At 37.4% G+C, this 15,828-nt stretch overlaps 1 protein-coding gene across 4 annotated transcripts in view; it reads left to right on the plus strand.

The window, feature by feature from the left end:
• The window catches only part of PALLD (palladin, cytoskeletal associated protein), a 383,758-nt gene that overhangs the window by 160,577 nt on the left and 207,353 nt on the right, over window positions 1–15,828 (plus strand). For all 4 annotated transcript variants that reach the window (XM_046656558.1, XM_046656559.1, XM_046656560.1 and 1 more), the window contains 5 exons: window positions 4,488–4,554; window positions 5,796–5,901; window positions 8,361–8,435; window positions 12,520–12,661; window positions 13,211–13,234. In XM_046656558.1, the coding sequence (XP_046512514.1) occupies window positions 4,488–4,554; window positions 5,796–5,901; window positions 8,361–8,435; window positions 12,520–12,661; window positions 13,211–13,234 (414 nt within the window). The remainder of the gene's footprint in view (window positions 1–4,487; window positions 4,555–5,795; window positions 5,902–8,360; window positions 8,436–12,519; window positions 12,662–13,210; window positions 13,235–15,828) is intronic.

The raw sequence follows: 15,828 nt of genomic DNA on the forward strand, positions 1-15,828 counted from the left end.
CTGGCACATAATGTGAGCTGTAATTACTATTACAAAAATAGCACATTTTCATTTAAAAAAAATCTAAAACATATAGACGAAAATATAGAAGTCATGTATAATTCCACTACCCTCTGTCAGTCACTCTTAATCTTTTCATCTTTCCAGTCTTTTTCCAGTATGTGTATATTTTACTCTGCATGCTCTTTTGTGCTTTGTTTTTTAAGATTTAACCTGTTTTGTCACAGACATCTACCCAGGTCATTAAACAGTGTTTAAAACTTATTTTAATGCCTTTATAGTCATTCATCAGTTATAAAATTTTAAATCATTGGTATTGCTTCAGTTACTCTTATCTGAGACTGCAAATGATTGTTGCTGTGCTGGTAATTATAGCAACTGAGAAAGAAGGGAGGGAGAAAAATGAAAAATGTCAGTAGGGGGGCAGAGTGTATTTACTTCTTAAATTTTGAAAGGCAAACATGTACCAAAGGATGTACTCCATAAAGACTTCCTGTTTCCTGAAGTTGAAGCTGTATGATTTACATCTATTTTGCTTTCACTCAGAAATATAGCTCTTTTTTTAATTAAGGAAGATATCAGATTGACAGAAATAGTTAAAATAATTATAATTAAATTCTAAATATATTATTATGTATTTCTGTATAATGAATGTATAATATATAAATAAATTATATAAATATATAATGTATAAATATAAATTATAATTAAAACATAGTGTTTTCATGAGTGTGGGGGATGAGCATTTTGAGATATTGCTATTCTACACATCCTTCTGCAGAGATGTTAAAAAATGGAAAAAATAGATATATCTTTAATAGTGGAATGATAAAATTATGGTGAATCCACACAAATAAATTTGGTGCAGCCATTAGAAAACTATAAAGTACGTGGCTATTTATTGACATGGAAAGGTATTTCACAATGTATTAAGTGGGGGGAAAAGCAATAATTGAACAGTACTATAGCATCTTTTAAAAATATGTTTATTACTTATATATGTAGACTGGGATAAACTTTAGAAGGATATGTTCCAAAATTTCTGGGTGGTGATAGTCAAATGATTTTTTTCTTTAATTTTTGCTATTGTGCATTTTATGGGTCTTTTCCTACATGGAAGTATTAAATTGGATACGTTTTAAAAATGGAAAGGGAATAGCTTTTACAGTCAAGACAGGAGGTTCATTTTGGGGACATTTCTGGCCGTATCCCATCGCTAGAGTAGAGTGGAGATCATTCACATTGGACTCCTTCACGCAGTGTGGGAGGCATTATAGAAATAGTTAGCATTTAGGCAGGTAAATATTAAATGAACAGATAGACAGTAATTGCAAGGGCTGAAACCTGTGCCTCTGTCAGATGGGAACCTACATAAAAAACTGAAAGTGATGGTTTGATAAATACAAGAAAAATGTTAACCTGAGACGGGAGTGTTTTTTCCTAACCAGCAGGTGCAAAGCAGATGACTAAAGGGAAGAGACAGGAGAGGAGAGGGAGGGAAGAATGACCCTGAGGGGAGGGAGGACAACTTGCTGGCGTAGACAGGGAGATTTGATCTGCCACCCTCTGCAAGAGCTACTCTGACACCTGAGAAGGAAGGTGACATTGAGATTTCACAAGGGTTGGACAGGTGTGCGAAAACTAGCAAATGTCTTCTTATTCAGGGGACACAAACCTTTTTGGTCTTTTACATTTCTCTGAAAATCAGCTGGAAAAAAGTAGCAAAAGAGAATGAAAAAAAGAATGGCTTTCTAAATACAGGTAATCAGAGAAGATTTTTTTTTCCTAATGATTTAAATATTTGGAATCAGATAAAAAATAGCTGTTTTTCTCCCCTCTTTCTGGCCACTTGGAGAGCGTCTGTGATAACTTCTGTGGGACTTTTGCCACACTTCCTCATCTCAGGATTCCAGTAAAATTCATCTCCCGCAGGTTACCATGACTATCTGGTAACTGAGTCTCCTGGTTTTTCCTCGGTGTTTCCCCTGCTCAGCTTCTCCCACCTCCTCGTTGTGGTTAAAACTTTCTCCTTGTCTATCATCTATTTTCAGTGGTTTGGTGTTTGTTTTGCTCTCTTTTTTCCTGCTCCCCCAGTTAATCCTGCACAGTTGATTTTCCCAATTGCCACTCTCAATACCTAGACATAGAGTCCAAACACTGCAGCCCTGGTATTCCAGATCGCACCCTGTGTTTCTAGACTTGCCTTCCACTTCCGCCGTCCAGCATGCTGCTCTTCTCTGGTCCATTCCCTGTCCCCAGACAAGCTCTGCCATTCCCTAGTTCCATTCATTCATTCCACCAGAAGTTAAAGGCCTGCCATGAACAGGGCATGACACTCAGCCCTCAGGGGAATTCAGACCTGCACAGCACATGAAGGTCATGTTGCCTGGGGGAATTATGGGCCAAAAGTTCAAAAAGCAGTAGTGCAAACCCTATGGTGACTGCTTTCAAGTTGTGACCTTATGCAAATTACTTAACCTCTTGCTTCCTCAATTTTCTTATCTGTATTTGGACATAACTCACCTCTTACTGAGGTTCATTTATTATAATGATTAAATGCTATAAAGTGCCTAGCCAACTGCTAGGCAAATATTAAGTACTCAAAAATTGGTAGTTCCCTTCCTAACCTCGCCTCAGTTCTCAAAGAATTTATAATTTTCTAGAATATAATGATGGTATAAGTGACATGAGTAGTATAAACAAGAATACTGGGAGTTCAGAGAAGACAGTGCAGAAAAGTGACTGGGCTGATCTTAAAAGATAGAATGTGGCGAAAAGCCTGGATAGGAGTTGCCTATGAGAATAAGTAATGCAACTAAAGGTATAAACATGGGAAAAGACCGGGAAGGGAAAGCCCTCACCAACTTTAGATCTTTATTGAAAGTCCCCATCTTGGTGGAGCCTTCCTTGCCACACTACTTAAAATTACATCTCACTGCATTACCATCCCTTCTTATGCCCGTACCCTGCCCTGTTTTCTCATTTTACTCACCACCATATCATGTATTTATTTATCTTGTCTATTGTTTATGTCCTCAAAAGAATGTAAACTCCGCAAGGGCAGGGGCATGCGTGTATTTTCTTCACTGCTGTATTCCTACTACCTAGTGGAGTGTGCACCAGTGAGTATGTTCAACTCTCTGACTTGGGGTCATAGGATGTGAAAGTGCAGGAAGTTCTGGCAGATGGAGCTAGAAAATCAGGTTGGAAATCTTGAAAGCCTGTAAATAGCAGATTTTTAATTTACAGAGTAGAGACTCATATATCATCTAAGTTTTGTTAACGGGAAAGGTATGTTATAGGAAAATTAATCTGACATAGTTGAAGTCCAATAGATGTCCAAGGGAAGACAAGATAAGAATCTATTGTGGTAGTCTGGGAACTGGGTGAAGAAAGCCTACACTAGGTGTTAGTTATAGAAATAAATAAGAAAGGACGGCAAACATTCAAGCAGAGTTACCTAAACATGACTGTTTCAACATCAATAAAAGGCTGGAAAAACATATTATAGTCACAGAAAGGAACACTAGGCAGCCATCCAAGAGACTTAAGTAAAAGTATATATTCTAAATGTATTGACAGGCACTCACTGCAAAGAGTACATATAGTGCGATTCCATTGTATAAATATGTACACAAATATGTACGTTAATATGTTAAATTTATCTGAAAATACACACCAGACTAACTTGTGCAAAATGGCCTTAGGGAAGATACCCACTGGTGTTTACTATTATATTGCACAATTCTGTGCTATTTGGTTACTTTTCTATAAGCATTTATTATTTTATATTAAAATATTTTTAAATAGATAATTTAAATAGCTAGAGTTAAATATGTTTCATCAAAGAAATATCAAGAATATACTTCCAACCATCACAGTCATTGTAAATGTCACCTAAAATATCTTGTCATGAAATGCATAAGCATTAAAATGTGAGTACAGTTTTCTATTTTGACTAAAAATGTGATAAGTTGACAGTTAATTCAAAAGCAGTAATGAGGCAAATGCATTCGGGAGGGCGTGACCCAAAGACAGAGACCCTCTTATTCAAGAAGGAAGCCACTGCCGTGTTCTAATTTATCAAAGAGTCAGGCAGCACCTCCTAATTAATGAGTAACGAAGACATTAATAATCCACGCTGTGTAGTCTCCTGGGGAAGGGTTAAAGTTTAAAACTATGCATGTTTTACACGCACGCACATTTATTTCATAGTTTATCAACCGTTTAAAAGTATGATTGTGATGGCCAAAGTGATAAAAATGAAACTGCGTCTGGCATTAAAAACATATTGGTTTGAAGAAAGCTTTTCATAGTAGTTTTTTTTTAAAAACGATTTTCTGAAAAAACAGTCCAAGTAAAAATGTTTTGAGCCATTCACTATTTCAAAATAAGATTTCGTATGTTATTGTTTAAAAATAAAGAACATCATTCTGTGAAACAATTGTGGATACTACTTACATCTTTATTATTATTTTTTAACTCAGGTGCCAGTTCAACAGATTCTGACAGTGAAAGTTTAGCTTTCAAATCAAAACCTGGAGCTATGCCACAGTAAGTGCCTATGATTCCATCAATTTAGCAAAGAATGTCAACAGAATTGTTGGAGTATGAAGCCATGAGTGTTGAGCATTAAAGAAAAAGGTCAACCAATGTCAATCAAAGATCAAATACTTGAACTTGGAACACAGTTTTTAACTTATGAATTTGAACTTTGAAGTCTAATATATACAATGTTAGTTTCAAAGACAACTAACAGGTTATAAATGTATTAAAAGAACAGAAGTGTTCTGAGAAAATTAGTTAAATCATTACTGAAATGTGAATGGGGACCAATTTCTACATACGAATTGGAAAATATCTAATTAGACCAGAAATGGGTTTCCGTTTGGATAAAGTCTATTTCCAGTTAGATTTCGTCATGAAAATCTTAAAATTTAGTTCGTACTACAAATCCGTAAAAAGCCATATGGATTATTAGTAAAATATTACAATCTTAATTATTTTGCAAGAATAAAATCTACCAGAATTTTGTAGAAAACTCCATGAATATTGAGAATGTACTAATAAAGTCCTTTGATCTGCTAGTGTATACATAACAATTATATCCATTCAGCATCAAATAATCACCAAATGTTAATACTAAAGGGACCTTAACCAAATCATATACGTACTCTGTCACCAGTTATTTCAGATAAGGATCTCCAGTTTAGTGAAGTTACATGACTCTCTTGCAATTACACAGCCAGCAACTTAGCAAAACTGGGCCTAGAAACCAGGTCTTCTTATGCTTTCTCTACGCCTCACTAACTTTTGTGCACTAAGAAAAGAAAAAAATTCCAAGACACTCTCAACTTAACCAAATTAGAAACCAGAACAAAGAACAGCTGCTCGACTTAAAATAGACAACCAAAACTTTGAATTAAATATAGAACCCTAACCCTAAAGATTTCAAATATCTGCTTACTGCTAGAGATTGGACTTTTTCCAGGTATTTTCTTTCCTCTCAGAATTTTCAAGTTCAATACTTTCGGTTCTCTGATAATTGCTGAGTTACACCCAGCTACTTTTCTATTACCCATGTGTTTATTTGCTGACGTCTAGAAGCTCCATTCTCTGCATATACTGACTACAGCTATTCTAACTGTACATCCTGGGTTCCCATTTCTGAAGCACCTACAGTTGGAGTGGATTGAGTATACAAAAAGAAACTAGGCTATTCTGTGGAAATGTTTCAAAGAATAATTCCTGCTTCAAAAAAATTCTGACTGAACGATTGGCTCCCTATTTTCCAGAGCTCAAAAGAAAACAACTTCCGTTTCCTTGACGATAGGAGCATCATCTCCGAAGACAGGAGTGACCACAGCTGTGATTCAACCATTATCTGTCCCTGTTCAACAGGTAAGTGTGCCTGGGACGAGAGCCCAGAAGGAGTCAAACTCCTTAGCAAATTTCTCAGTTTAAAGACTATGGCTTTGATTCTAACTAGTACACTCCCTTGAAATATTTTCTAAGTGAAAACACAACTAGAAGAAAAGAAAATGGTGGGTAAAGTTCTTTCTTTTAATCCATTAAAAATAATCTTTAATGAAAGCCGTACCACCGATGAGTCAACGTCTGCGTTTCCATTGGGAACTTCTCTTTCTAACAGCGAATAATCTGATAAAATGGTATCTGTTTTAGCTGTGACCATTTCATTATTCCCCCACATGTGTGCCCTCTTCCATTTAGCCAAATTCATTAGCTCATTTAAAACAAATTAGAAGACAAGAAAAGTCCACATACTGATAAAATTTTTCCCCATCCTCTAAGAGCTGAACAGATAATAAGAAAAAAACAATTAAAATACCTTGACTTCACCGTGCATTTTCATCCTGTTTTTCTTTCATTGTAAGACTGCTTTATCCAAGGAAGAACAACAATACAAACTACGGGAAAGTAATTGTAGTGAGTTTACTTTGTAGACACAAACATGAAGTTAAAAAAAAAAAAAGTGAAAAATATTAAAATCTAAATGTCTCTAGATCTAATATATGTAACTTTGCCTTTGTGCTATGATGAGTATCTTTAAATACAACACTCCCAGAAGGCTGCCCCCCACTCTTGATATGTAACCTCATTTCTAATTTATAAGTCTGTTTAATGAGCATCATCATGCCCTCCAGCAGCCTTTCCTGTAATCCGTTGAGCACTCATAGGCGTTTTAGTAATTACAGTGTGTGACGTATACTCTGTGATGTGTGGAATATGCAAACAGTAGAGGAAAGACATTTTAGTTCACAAAACTTTTCAAGTTTCAAGTGTTGAACCAGTACAAGTTCCTTGGAGATGGCATAGATAGTGGATATTTCCTTTAAACCCCTAGGGTAGAATTTATAGAAATATTCCTGATTACATCAGTGGATTTTTTTGGTGTTTGATATTTAAGTATTGATAGGTATTTAATGAATGCAAAGCACTGTGCTAAGCATTTCATGGCAGAAAAAAAAAATGTCCCCAGCTCCATTCCCAAACAGTTTATACACTGTACACAGGAAACAGGAAATAGACGAGTGAAACACTTGTTGAATATGACGGAATACATTAAGGTGTAACATAGAAGGCTGACAGCAGAAAGACACATGCATCTCATGTGCAAACACCATACTAATGTAAACAGTACATTCTTAAATGGTTTAAATTCTATAGGAACACTGAATGGAAGGTTATGTATCCGCTTTTATAGTTGGGAGAAGGAAGTGCTCAGAGAAACTCCATTGCTTTATTTTTATTAGCAATGTGACATAAAGGTTAATGCCCTGGAGCCAGACTGCCTGGGTTTGAATCCCAGCTTAGCATTACTAACTAAGGGACCTCGAGCAAGTGATGTAACTTCTCTGTGTCTGGTTTTTTCATCTGTAAAATGAAGATAACAATACCATCTGTCTCACAGGATTGTCATGAGGACTCAGTGTGTTAATCTTCATTTGACACTTGGAACAGTGGCTGGCACAGAGTAAATACTATATAGGAGAACATATATTCTTTTGACATAGAAAGACAGAGAAAAGTGAGACCAAGCCTTCTTATTCGCAAGCCCGTAAAAAGTCTTACAGAGATAACGAAGAAGGCCTGTACAACTCTGCCAGCGTTCTCTATGACGTCCTGTGGCGTATTTAGACACGTAATATCAGATCACCATCATCTTGGGTTAAGAAGCTTAACACTTGCTTATATAGAATTGACTAAACCCAGAGCGTTTGAAAATAAATGATTGTACACAAGGAAATATTTTCCATTCACTGCTTTAAAATTTTTGTATTTCCCCAGCGGTGAGTGCCATTCAGTAAGTGTTTTAGCACCTTTGCTTTTTTGCACAAGAAAAAAATAATCTGTCCCTTTTTTCCACATTTCCCATAATCCCTATATCAAAAAGAGGAAAAGTTACAAATAAGATAGGGAGATGTTGGGTAATTTACTTTACCCGCCACTGCCAGTTACTTGTGCCTTTTATTCAGTGAATCCAGACTATATTTAAAAATAAAATATAATGTCTGTGAGAGCTTTTAAAAAGACCCCTGTGGAAGTCCCACACACAGAAATCCATTTGGAAATAGCATTTAAAAGCTCATGGATCCCTAAGGAGTCAGGGAACTTTTACCTTGAATATCTTTTTGAATAGAGAAGAGTAACAGATGTGAGATGAAGTCGTTGAACAATGTCTGTGCTGTAAGACTAGACGAGCAGAGTGATATATGGCGATGCTCTCATTCACTTGTTCCATTCATGTGGAGTGATCCCAATAATGAAAAGCTCCTAAAGCCCGTCTTTTCAGCAATTTATATATGTAGAATTTGATCCATGTGTCTTTGCTTTTTCAGGTTCACAGTCCAACTTCGTATCTCTGCCGACCTGATGGAACCACTTCTGCCTACTTTCCTCCTGTTTTTACAAAGGTCTGACATCTGCAAGTCTCATTCTCTGTGTTTACTTTGGTCCCTAAATTCCATTCACATGTGGCTTTGTGTAGCAGTCTTAAAAATGAATGTATCAGCAGTCTGATTATCATGGTTATCTTTGGGGCTAAATAGATATTTATTGAGCAACTGCTGTGTGACTATAATCTTGTGAAGGGTCTGAGAAGTGTGGGTGTGGTCATTGACCTGAGAGAGCTTAAAATAGAGTGGGAAAGCCAAGACAGGTAGAAAAAATAAGACAAAATGCTGTGGAGGAAATTGCTTGGGAAAACCAGCAAGTTTTATAGACATTCAAAAAGACATTGAATAATTTTCAGTTTGTTCTAAGTTGCTGTTTTACATGGCCGAGCTGAATGACACCTATTTCATTGGTCAAAGGCACAACTCAGAAATGGGTCCACTTAGCACTTCTTCTCCTTTTCCCCTGCTTTAGTTTTTGAGAAAATTATCAAACTCTATTGAATGACATTTAAAAAGGCACAAATAAATGGAGAGAGAGAGCATGCCTGTGGACTGACAGACTGTAAAGAAGTAGTGACTCCCAGATTAATCTAGGAATTTAATGCAAATTTAGCTAAAAATTCCAACAGGTTCCCTATATTTGTTTATTTGTTTGATATAGAACTTGGCTATTTGATTCTAAAAGTTGCATGGAAGGAAAAATGACCAAGAAGAACCAGGGCATTCCTGAAGAAGAAAAGCAAGGTGGTGTTAGGGAAGGCATGGGATTGTCCTCTGAGATATCAAGGTTTAGTAATTGGGTAGTATGGTACTGGCACAAGGCTAGACAAATTGGTGAGTAATCAGAATAGTGTCCCAAAAGACACTCCAATAACTATAGAAACCTTCAGGTCACTGGGTAAAGAGTGAATTCTTCAGCAGAGGTGAAAAAATATTAAGCTGAACTACTGCCTCATGCTTTTCACAAAAATCAGTTCCAAGTAAACTAAAGACAAATGTGAAAAGCAAATCTATAAAACTTATGTGGAGCAGTAGAGAAAAGCATCTTGTTTGCCCTCATGTAGGGAATGATTTTTTTCTCCTAAGCCAGCCTGTTTCCAACTTTATTCAAGATCTTTCACAGAGTATTGACTGTAGGACACGGGCAACAGATGATAATAGTTGACAGCAACTTTGAAAGTCCCCTCCTGGATAGACTACTGAAAAAAGAAAAAGTCATGTAAAAACTTACCCGAAACAATGTCACTGTAGTAGCCAAGGAAGTCATCTTTTGATGCTTAGAACAGGAAATGTTAACAGAGATTGGACACTTCAAATTTATATGTAGTTGTAGAGCTTTTCTTGAGCAGCTTTGCGAGATCATCACCAGAAAGCCTGTTACCTAATGTATGATTGCCTGAGACCCAGTTGATTTTGGGGGTACTAGGGCCCAGCATACCCCTTGGTTTTAGCAAATAAAGTCCGTGCTGGTGGCATCAGGAAGGAAAAGAGGAGGTGAAATTTTGCTTTTCCTCCCAAAGGGCTTCACTGCAGTGGCCTAGCAGGTGGAAGTGTTAGGGAATTTCTCCTGGGCACCAAGAGAAATCCTCAAAAACTAGACACAAAACCCATTGCAATCCAGCTCTTGAGACACTGACATTCTCTTAGTCATATTTCCCCTTCCCCAAAAGAAAACTATGAAGTGTTCTGTGTGCCAACCACACAGCTTGATAAAAAGAAAAGTAAAACAAAACTCTACGTTTCTATAAAGATTGATTTAAAAAAATCTCCAACTGTAGAGTGATTGGAAGCACAGAGCACGCCTCACTAGACATCTCCAGCACCTTCCACTCTCTGTGTCTGGACTGTGGAGCATCTTTGTTTTCTGCAGAGTTGTTTCCTTCCTTGCCTGCGGTCGCTTTCCCCTTTTTCCCTTTGGGCTGCTTCTCTCCCTCCTTTTCAGCATCCTTTTTGGTCCTGGGCTCTGGTTTTGGAGAGGCAGGTTTAGAACGTAAATCTGCCAATCTCCTCTCTAACGCTTTGTCACCCTTAGCATCTTCTTTGGCTGTTGTCTTGGTCATGATGATGATGACAGTGGATGGCAGGTGGATTTTGCCAGTCTAAGAGGTGCCTTCATCTGTTTCCTCGAGCTACCCTGGAGAAGATTTCCAGGTTTCACAGCTGGTCAGAGGCAGAGCCAGCACTTCTGCCTTTGAGCCCCTGGGCTTAGCTGGGGCAGTGGAGCTGGTATGAACTGTGGGAAGCATCTGAGGCCAGAACAACTAGCCTCATGTGGCATTTCCTCCCAAATAGTTAGACTCCTCCAAGGAATCACGGTATCAAGTGGACTGGATATATGGCAAAAGATGCCCTTATATGGACCCTAAAATACCCAGGGGTCCCAAATTCCACCCTGAGTGGGTGATCCAGATTGCCAGTGCAGCCTCTGAAGGGTAGCTCTTAGTCTCTTTCAGGGCTCCCCGTTATGTTCCTGTAGGTTCTCTGAATGGCTGTGTTGAGCTGTGGCTTTTGCCAAAATAAAAAAGTTTGCTCCAGAAAGAGCCAAATTGTAATCCTAGAATAACTATGGAGTTTTGACTGCTTAGGGTCCTTGGCATCTACCCATTACCTGCATCTCTAACTTTCCAATGTTTGAACAAAATGCATAATCCTGGGAATAAATCAGAGTCTTCTTTGGTGCCTGAAAACTCAAAACATGAAAAATATTTGTGTACCATTTGTAATCTATCATGAATGGTTCCCTAGGCAAGCTTGGAAGTATTTAATAATCTGCACAAGCCGGACCCCCTGAGTGACACTTTTCCTGCTATGATCCATTAAATTACTTCCCTGGACCCAGTGACAAAGTAAAAAGTCCATTTAAAAACCAGAGATTTCCTACATTTAAAAATAAGGGAGGAGAAACACTGCGATCAGAAGTAGTTAATAATCTTCGCCTTTTCACTTAAAAAAAAAAAATTCTTGTTAACTCTGAAAATTCTTATCAAATCTTTCTCAGACTTCATGTTGGACTTTTCTAGCTCTTCTGCCACCGTCATCAACTTTTAGAATTCCCGTAGATCTTTAGCATACTGACCACAGGCCATTTGCAACAGGTTTTGCTTTTCTCAGGACGCTATTTGTCGTCTCTTCAGATGACCTTAAAAAACAAAATCAAAACCAAAAAAACACTTCTTAATGTGAATTTGTTTGCTTTTGGTTGATGTGTAGGTAAATTACTTTATCATATTTGAATTATTTTAAGAGTTCTCCATGCCCTATAGAAGACCTAATACCCTATAGTCAGAAGTTTAAAGAGTCAAAAAGTTTAAGTTGGCCCCATTGCTAAGTAATCCTGGAGGAGGAAAGTAGAGAGAGGACATATGTAAGGGAACTATTAATCTTTTGATATTTAATAACAAGTATAAAAGCTTCACCTCTTTGCATCTATGAAGCCAAGTTAATTTCTACTCTGTTGGATTGTAAAAGTTTATTGGTCTGGCGTTGAATGGGCTGGGGGTCCACATGGGTAATAGCAAGGGAGGGGGAAATGGAGATCAAGAAGGGAGAAGTCCTGTGTGTTTTATTATTTTACTCAGAACCTCAAAATTAGAAAATACCAAAACCGCTTATCTTCATAAACCTGACATAGGAAACGAGTTGGGCAGAGGTAGTGGGGAAGTACATGAAAAGGTTAGAGCACGTGAAAACAAATGTATGTCTTTTTTCTCTTCCTGTCTGGTTTTCATAGGAGTCTACGTTCATCTGGAGTGTAATTGTTTTAAGAAGTTTGCATTCCACTAGCTTACTCTTAAATGTAGATAAAGAAAGGTAACCATTGTTACCATGAAATTCCATAAATATGAAGGAGTCATTAAATTTGCAGACAGGCTAAAAATTTCTGCAGGGCTTACAGTAAACCTTACTAATTTCATTGCATGGAGATTATGAAAAGCTGGTGATCAATGAAGTTAAAGGTGTTTATCCTTGCCAGAGTTGGTGGTAATTATTTTATGTTGCAAGTTTTGTGTGTTTTCTCTAGGGTGTGGAAGTTTATTCTGTGTTGTGAAATTGTTTAAGAATGTGCTGAAGTCTGATGAGGAGTGTTTTCCTTGAATTTCAGGAACTACAAAACATAGCCGCATCAGAGGGCCAAGTGGTGGTTCTGGAGTGCCGGGTCCGAGGAGCGCCCCCTTTGCAGGTCAAGTGGTTCCGACAAGGGAGTGAAATCCAGGACTCTCCAGATTTCAGAATTCTACAGAAAAGTAAGGAGAGGTGCCCATTCTCCCAAATCCCACCATTTTCTTCTCTCAAGCTTTATAAAAACCAAGAAGGGTTTAGTCATTCAGATGAGTTGATTTCTATTTTCAACAAATCAAAGAGTGATGAGACGAGATAATGTGCACATGTGTGGGTTGCAGTAAATTAAAGCTGTGGTGTCGCTTGTGGACCCCTTTGAAACTCTGATGAAAGGTATATATTCTTTCTTCAGAAAAAATGGACATATATGTTTGAATTCAAAGTTGGGCGTGTAATTTTAGGAGTTTTACAAGCCTCCTAAAAGCCCATCTATGAACCGTAGTTTAAAAACCTTCCTCGTGTAAGCTGTTCCTGGAATTCCAGTGTCTGTATTTATAGAAATATAGATGAACTGCTATCACTTTCTCTCTTTGTATTATGGAGTTTGTCTGTAAGATTTCTGCAGACATGTCCTAGACAAGGTAAGAGGAAAGGCTAGATAAGATTTATTATTAATGGAACCCCATTCTAATACTCTGTTTTGATTTATTTATTTTTTTTCATGTGGCAAACAGAACCTAGATCTACAGCTGAGCCTGGTAAGAAGCTTTTTCTTTTTTTCCTTTGGTAAATGTATCTTTTGGGTTTCAATAGCTCTTTGTTTCTGTTTTAAAGCCATAAGCAGAACAATGTTTTTGCAGTTCCCTGGAAATGTGAAACCCCCTTAAAGACAATATCTTCTTTATCATGGGGTCTGTACACTGCGTTTTACATCCACTTCTTTATTAGTAAAACATTAGGTTCCATTCAGACAAGAGGGTCAAGCTCAGTGATTTAAGGCTTTGTAAAATATAATCTTTTATACTCAGAAAGCAAACTAAGCTAATGATCAAAAAACATCCTCTTAAAATTCCAGTAGAAAAGAACAATCTGTTGCATACTTCCACTAACCAAAACCCACTAACAACCAGACTCTCCAGCTTAGAAATGTGTCTCACATGAGAGCAGCTCAAAGATGTAAGCAAAATTGACCACCAGGCATTTCTCATTTATGTGCCCCGAGCCTTAAACTTTTAGTATTCTACAAGCATGAAGAAAGTCATCTTGCCCTAGGATCTCTCTTAATTACCAGGTCATTTGACCTCATCAGAGTGCTATGTTATCCAGAAGCATCGGGTTCAACTGTTCTGCTGCCTCAGACTTCTTATATATTTTATGACTCCTCATGGACTAAACTGATGTTTGTTAAGAAAACAAAAATTTTTGTCTAGGTATTTCATAGTACGTCCTCCTTGAGACTACCTTCTTTTGAATTTTTCCCAACAGCTAATTCACTAGTTTCGCTTATTTCTTGTCAAAGGGGAGACAGATTTGTGCCTCTGTCGCAGCATCAAGCAGATCCTGCCATATTGTCCCTTAGGAGCCACGACCTTACTCTGTTCCTTCTTGGGGAACTTGCGGGTTCTCTGTGGGCTACTGCAGTCAGATTACTGTGGTCAGTCCTGAACCTCTCACATCTGAGAACTGAGTCGTTAAAAGCAGAGTGTGATTCTTTTAGGATCCAAAGGTTAAGGGATGCTGAGTAGCATCCTTAGGGAACAACTGGAATTGATCCACTGCCTTCTTGTCACGAGTTACAACTAGAGCATGTCACCTCGCTCAGTGGGTTAGTCACCACATCAAATACTGTAGTCACTTTCCAAACTGTGGAAATACACATTTTCATATTTTGTCTGTGATATGTCTTTGTATAAAATTGCATAATGCTGGTTCCCTGGTACATGGGACCCTGAGACTCAATCTCCTGCATGAACTAGTATGGAAATCCTGTAGGGGATTAGGACACATCTTTTGCATTCACTATTTTAAATACACTTAGGGAGAAGTAGGGACCAAATATCTCTTTTATCCACAAGAAAGTTTATGTGCACAAATCTGTGGAGGAGTTTATGTCTTTTGATGCTTTATGTACAAATAAAACTAAAATCTTGGGCCAAAAATTTTAAAAGCATTACTACTGGAATGAATTAAGGCTGCTTTTGATGTTGCATTCTGGATTCTGAGTGAATTCATACAACTCTTTTTCATCATGTTGTTATCATCTACGTAGGTGGCGATGATTTATTAAATGTCTCCTGTGATCTGTGTTGGAAAATCATAAACTAGCCATCGTCTGAAAATTCAAAACACTGGTTAGAAATGGCATAGTTTAGTTTTTGAGTGTGTACCTGTTTGAAAATTTAAAACACTCCATGTACTGGCCAAAAAAGAATAAATTTAGGTGAGAAGGGGCAATAGAAACAGCTGCCCCTGCCCTTACCCCTCACACCACATACACTCCTGTTTCAGTTATGGTTTGCTGTTTTGTTTCTAGAGTATAATTTTGATCACGCATTATTTAATAAAATTACACCTCAGCAGCTTCATGGAATAATCTGACCTCTAGAACTTACTTAAATGCCTTTTGGTTTAGCGTGGCCAAATCAGGAAGAAAAGAGCAAAACAGGAAGGCCTTCCTTTGAAACCGCATATCCTAGCAATGTATAAAAAGTTTCTTCTCTCTGTGTTCGCTGACTTGTCTTATTTTTCTTTTTCCCTTCAGTTAGATCTGAAAGCATTTAAGAAAAAAGGCTCCTCCATTCCAACCACAATAATAGCATTTGCTGAAAACTAATATTTCATGGCAGAGAAATATTTCAAGCAAACCTGTCAATACAAGGAGAAAAACATATATAGTCAGGAGCTATTAAAACACAATTAGATTTCCCTGGCCTCTGATAATTTCTCTACAGTTATGTTTACCATGACACTCCTGGAATTGCTCCTTTCTCTTTTTGTAGTGGAGCATGAAAATGCTCTGCTTCAGGAAACCTACAGTTGTCATGTAGCATTAAATAAAATCCATGATCGTATTTTTTAAACAAAAAAGACTTTAAACACATGAATGACTATTCAAGTGACTGCTTATGTGAGTTGTTATGAGTAAGAACTTCAGAACAAGCAAATGTTAAAACATATTTGTGCTTAAACAATGTTTTGGCATGCTTCACAAAACTAGGTATGACTATGATTCTTTTACTAGTAGCCAAATGTCTTTTTTACATTGACCTTGAAGTTGACCGTTGACGTTGTCAGGGAAAAAACAAAATATATATTGAACAGTTTACTTTCCTTAAATGACCTGATTGACCTT

The sequence above is a fragment of the Equus quagga genome, chromosome 3 (assembly GCF_021613505.1).
Source record: "Equus quagga isolate Etosha38 chromosome 3, UCLA_HA_Equagga_1.0, whole genome shotgun sequence".
Taxonomy (NCBI): Eukaryota; Metazoa; Chordata; class Mammalia; order Perissodactyla; family Equidae; genus Equus; species Equus quagga.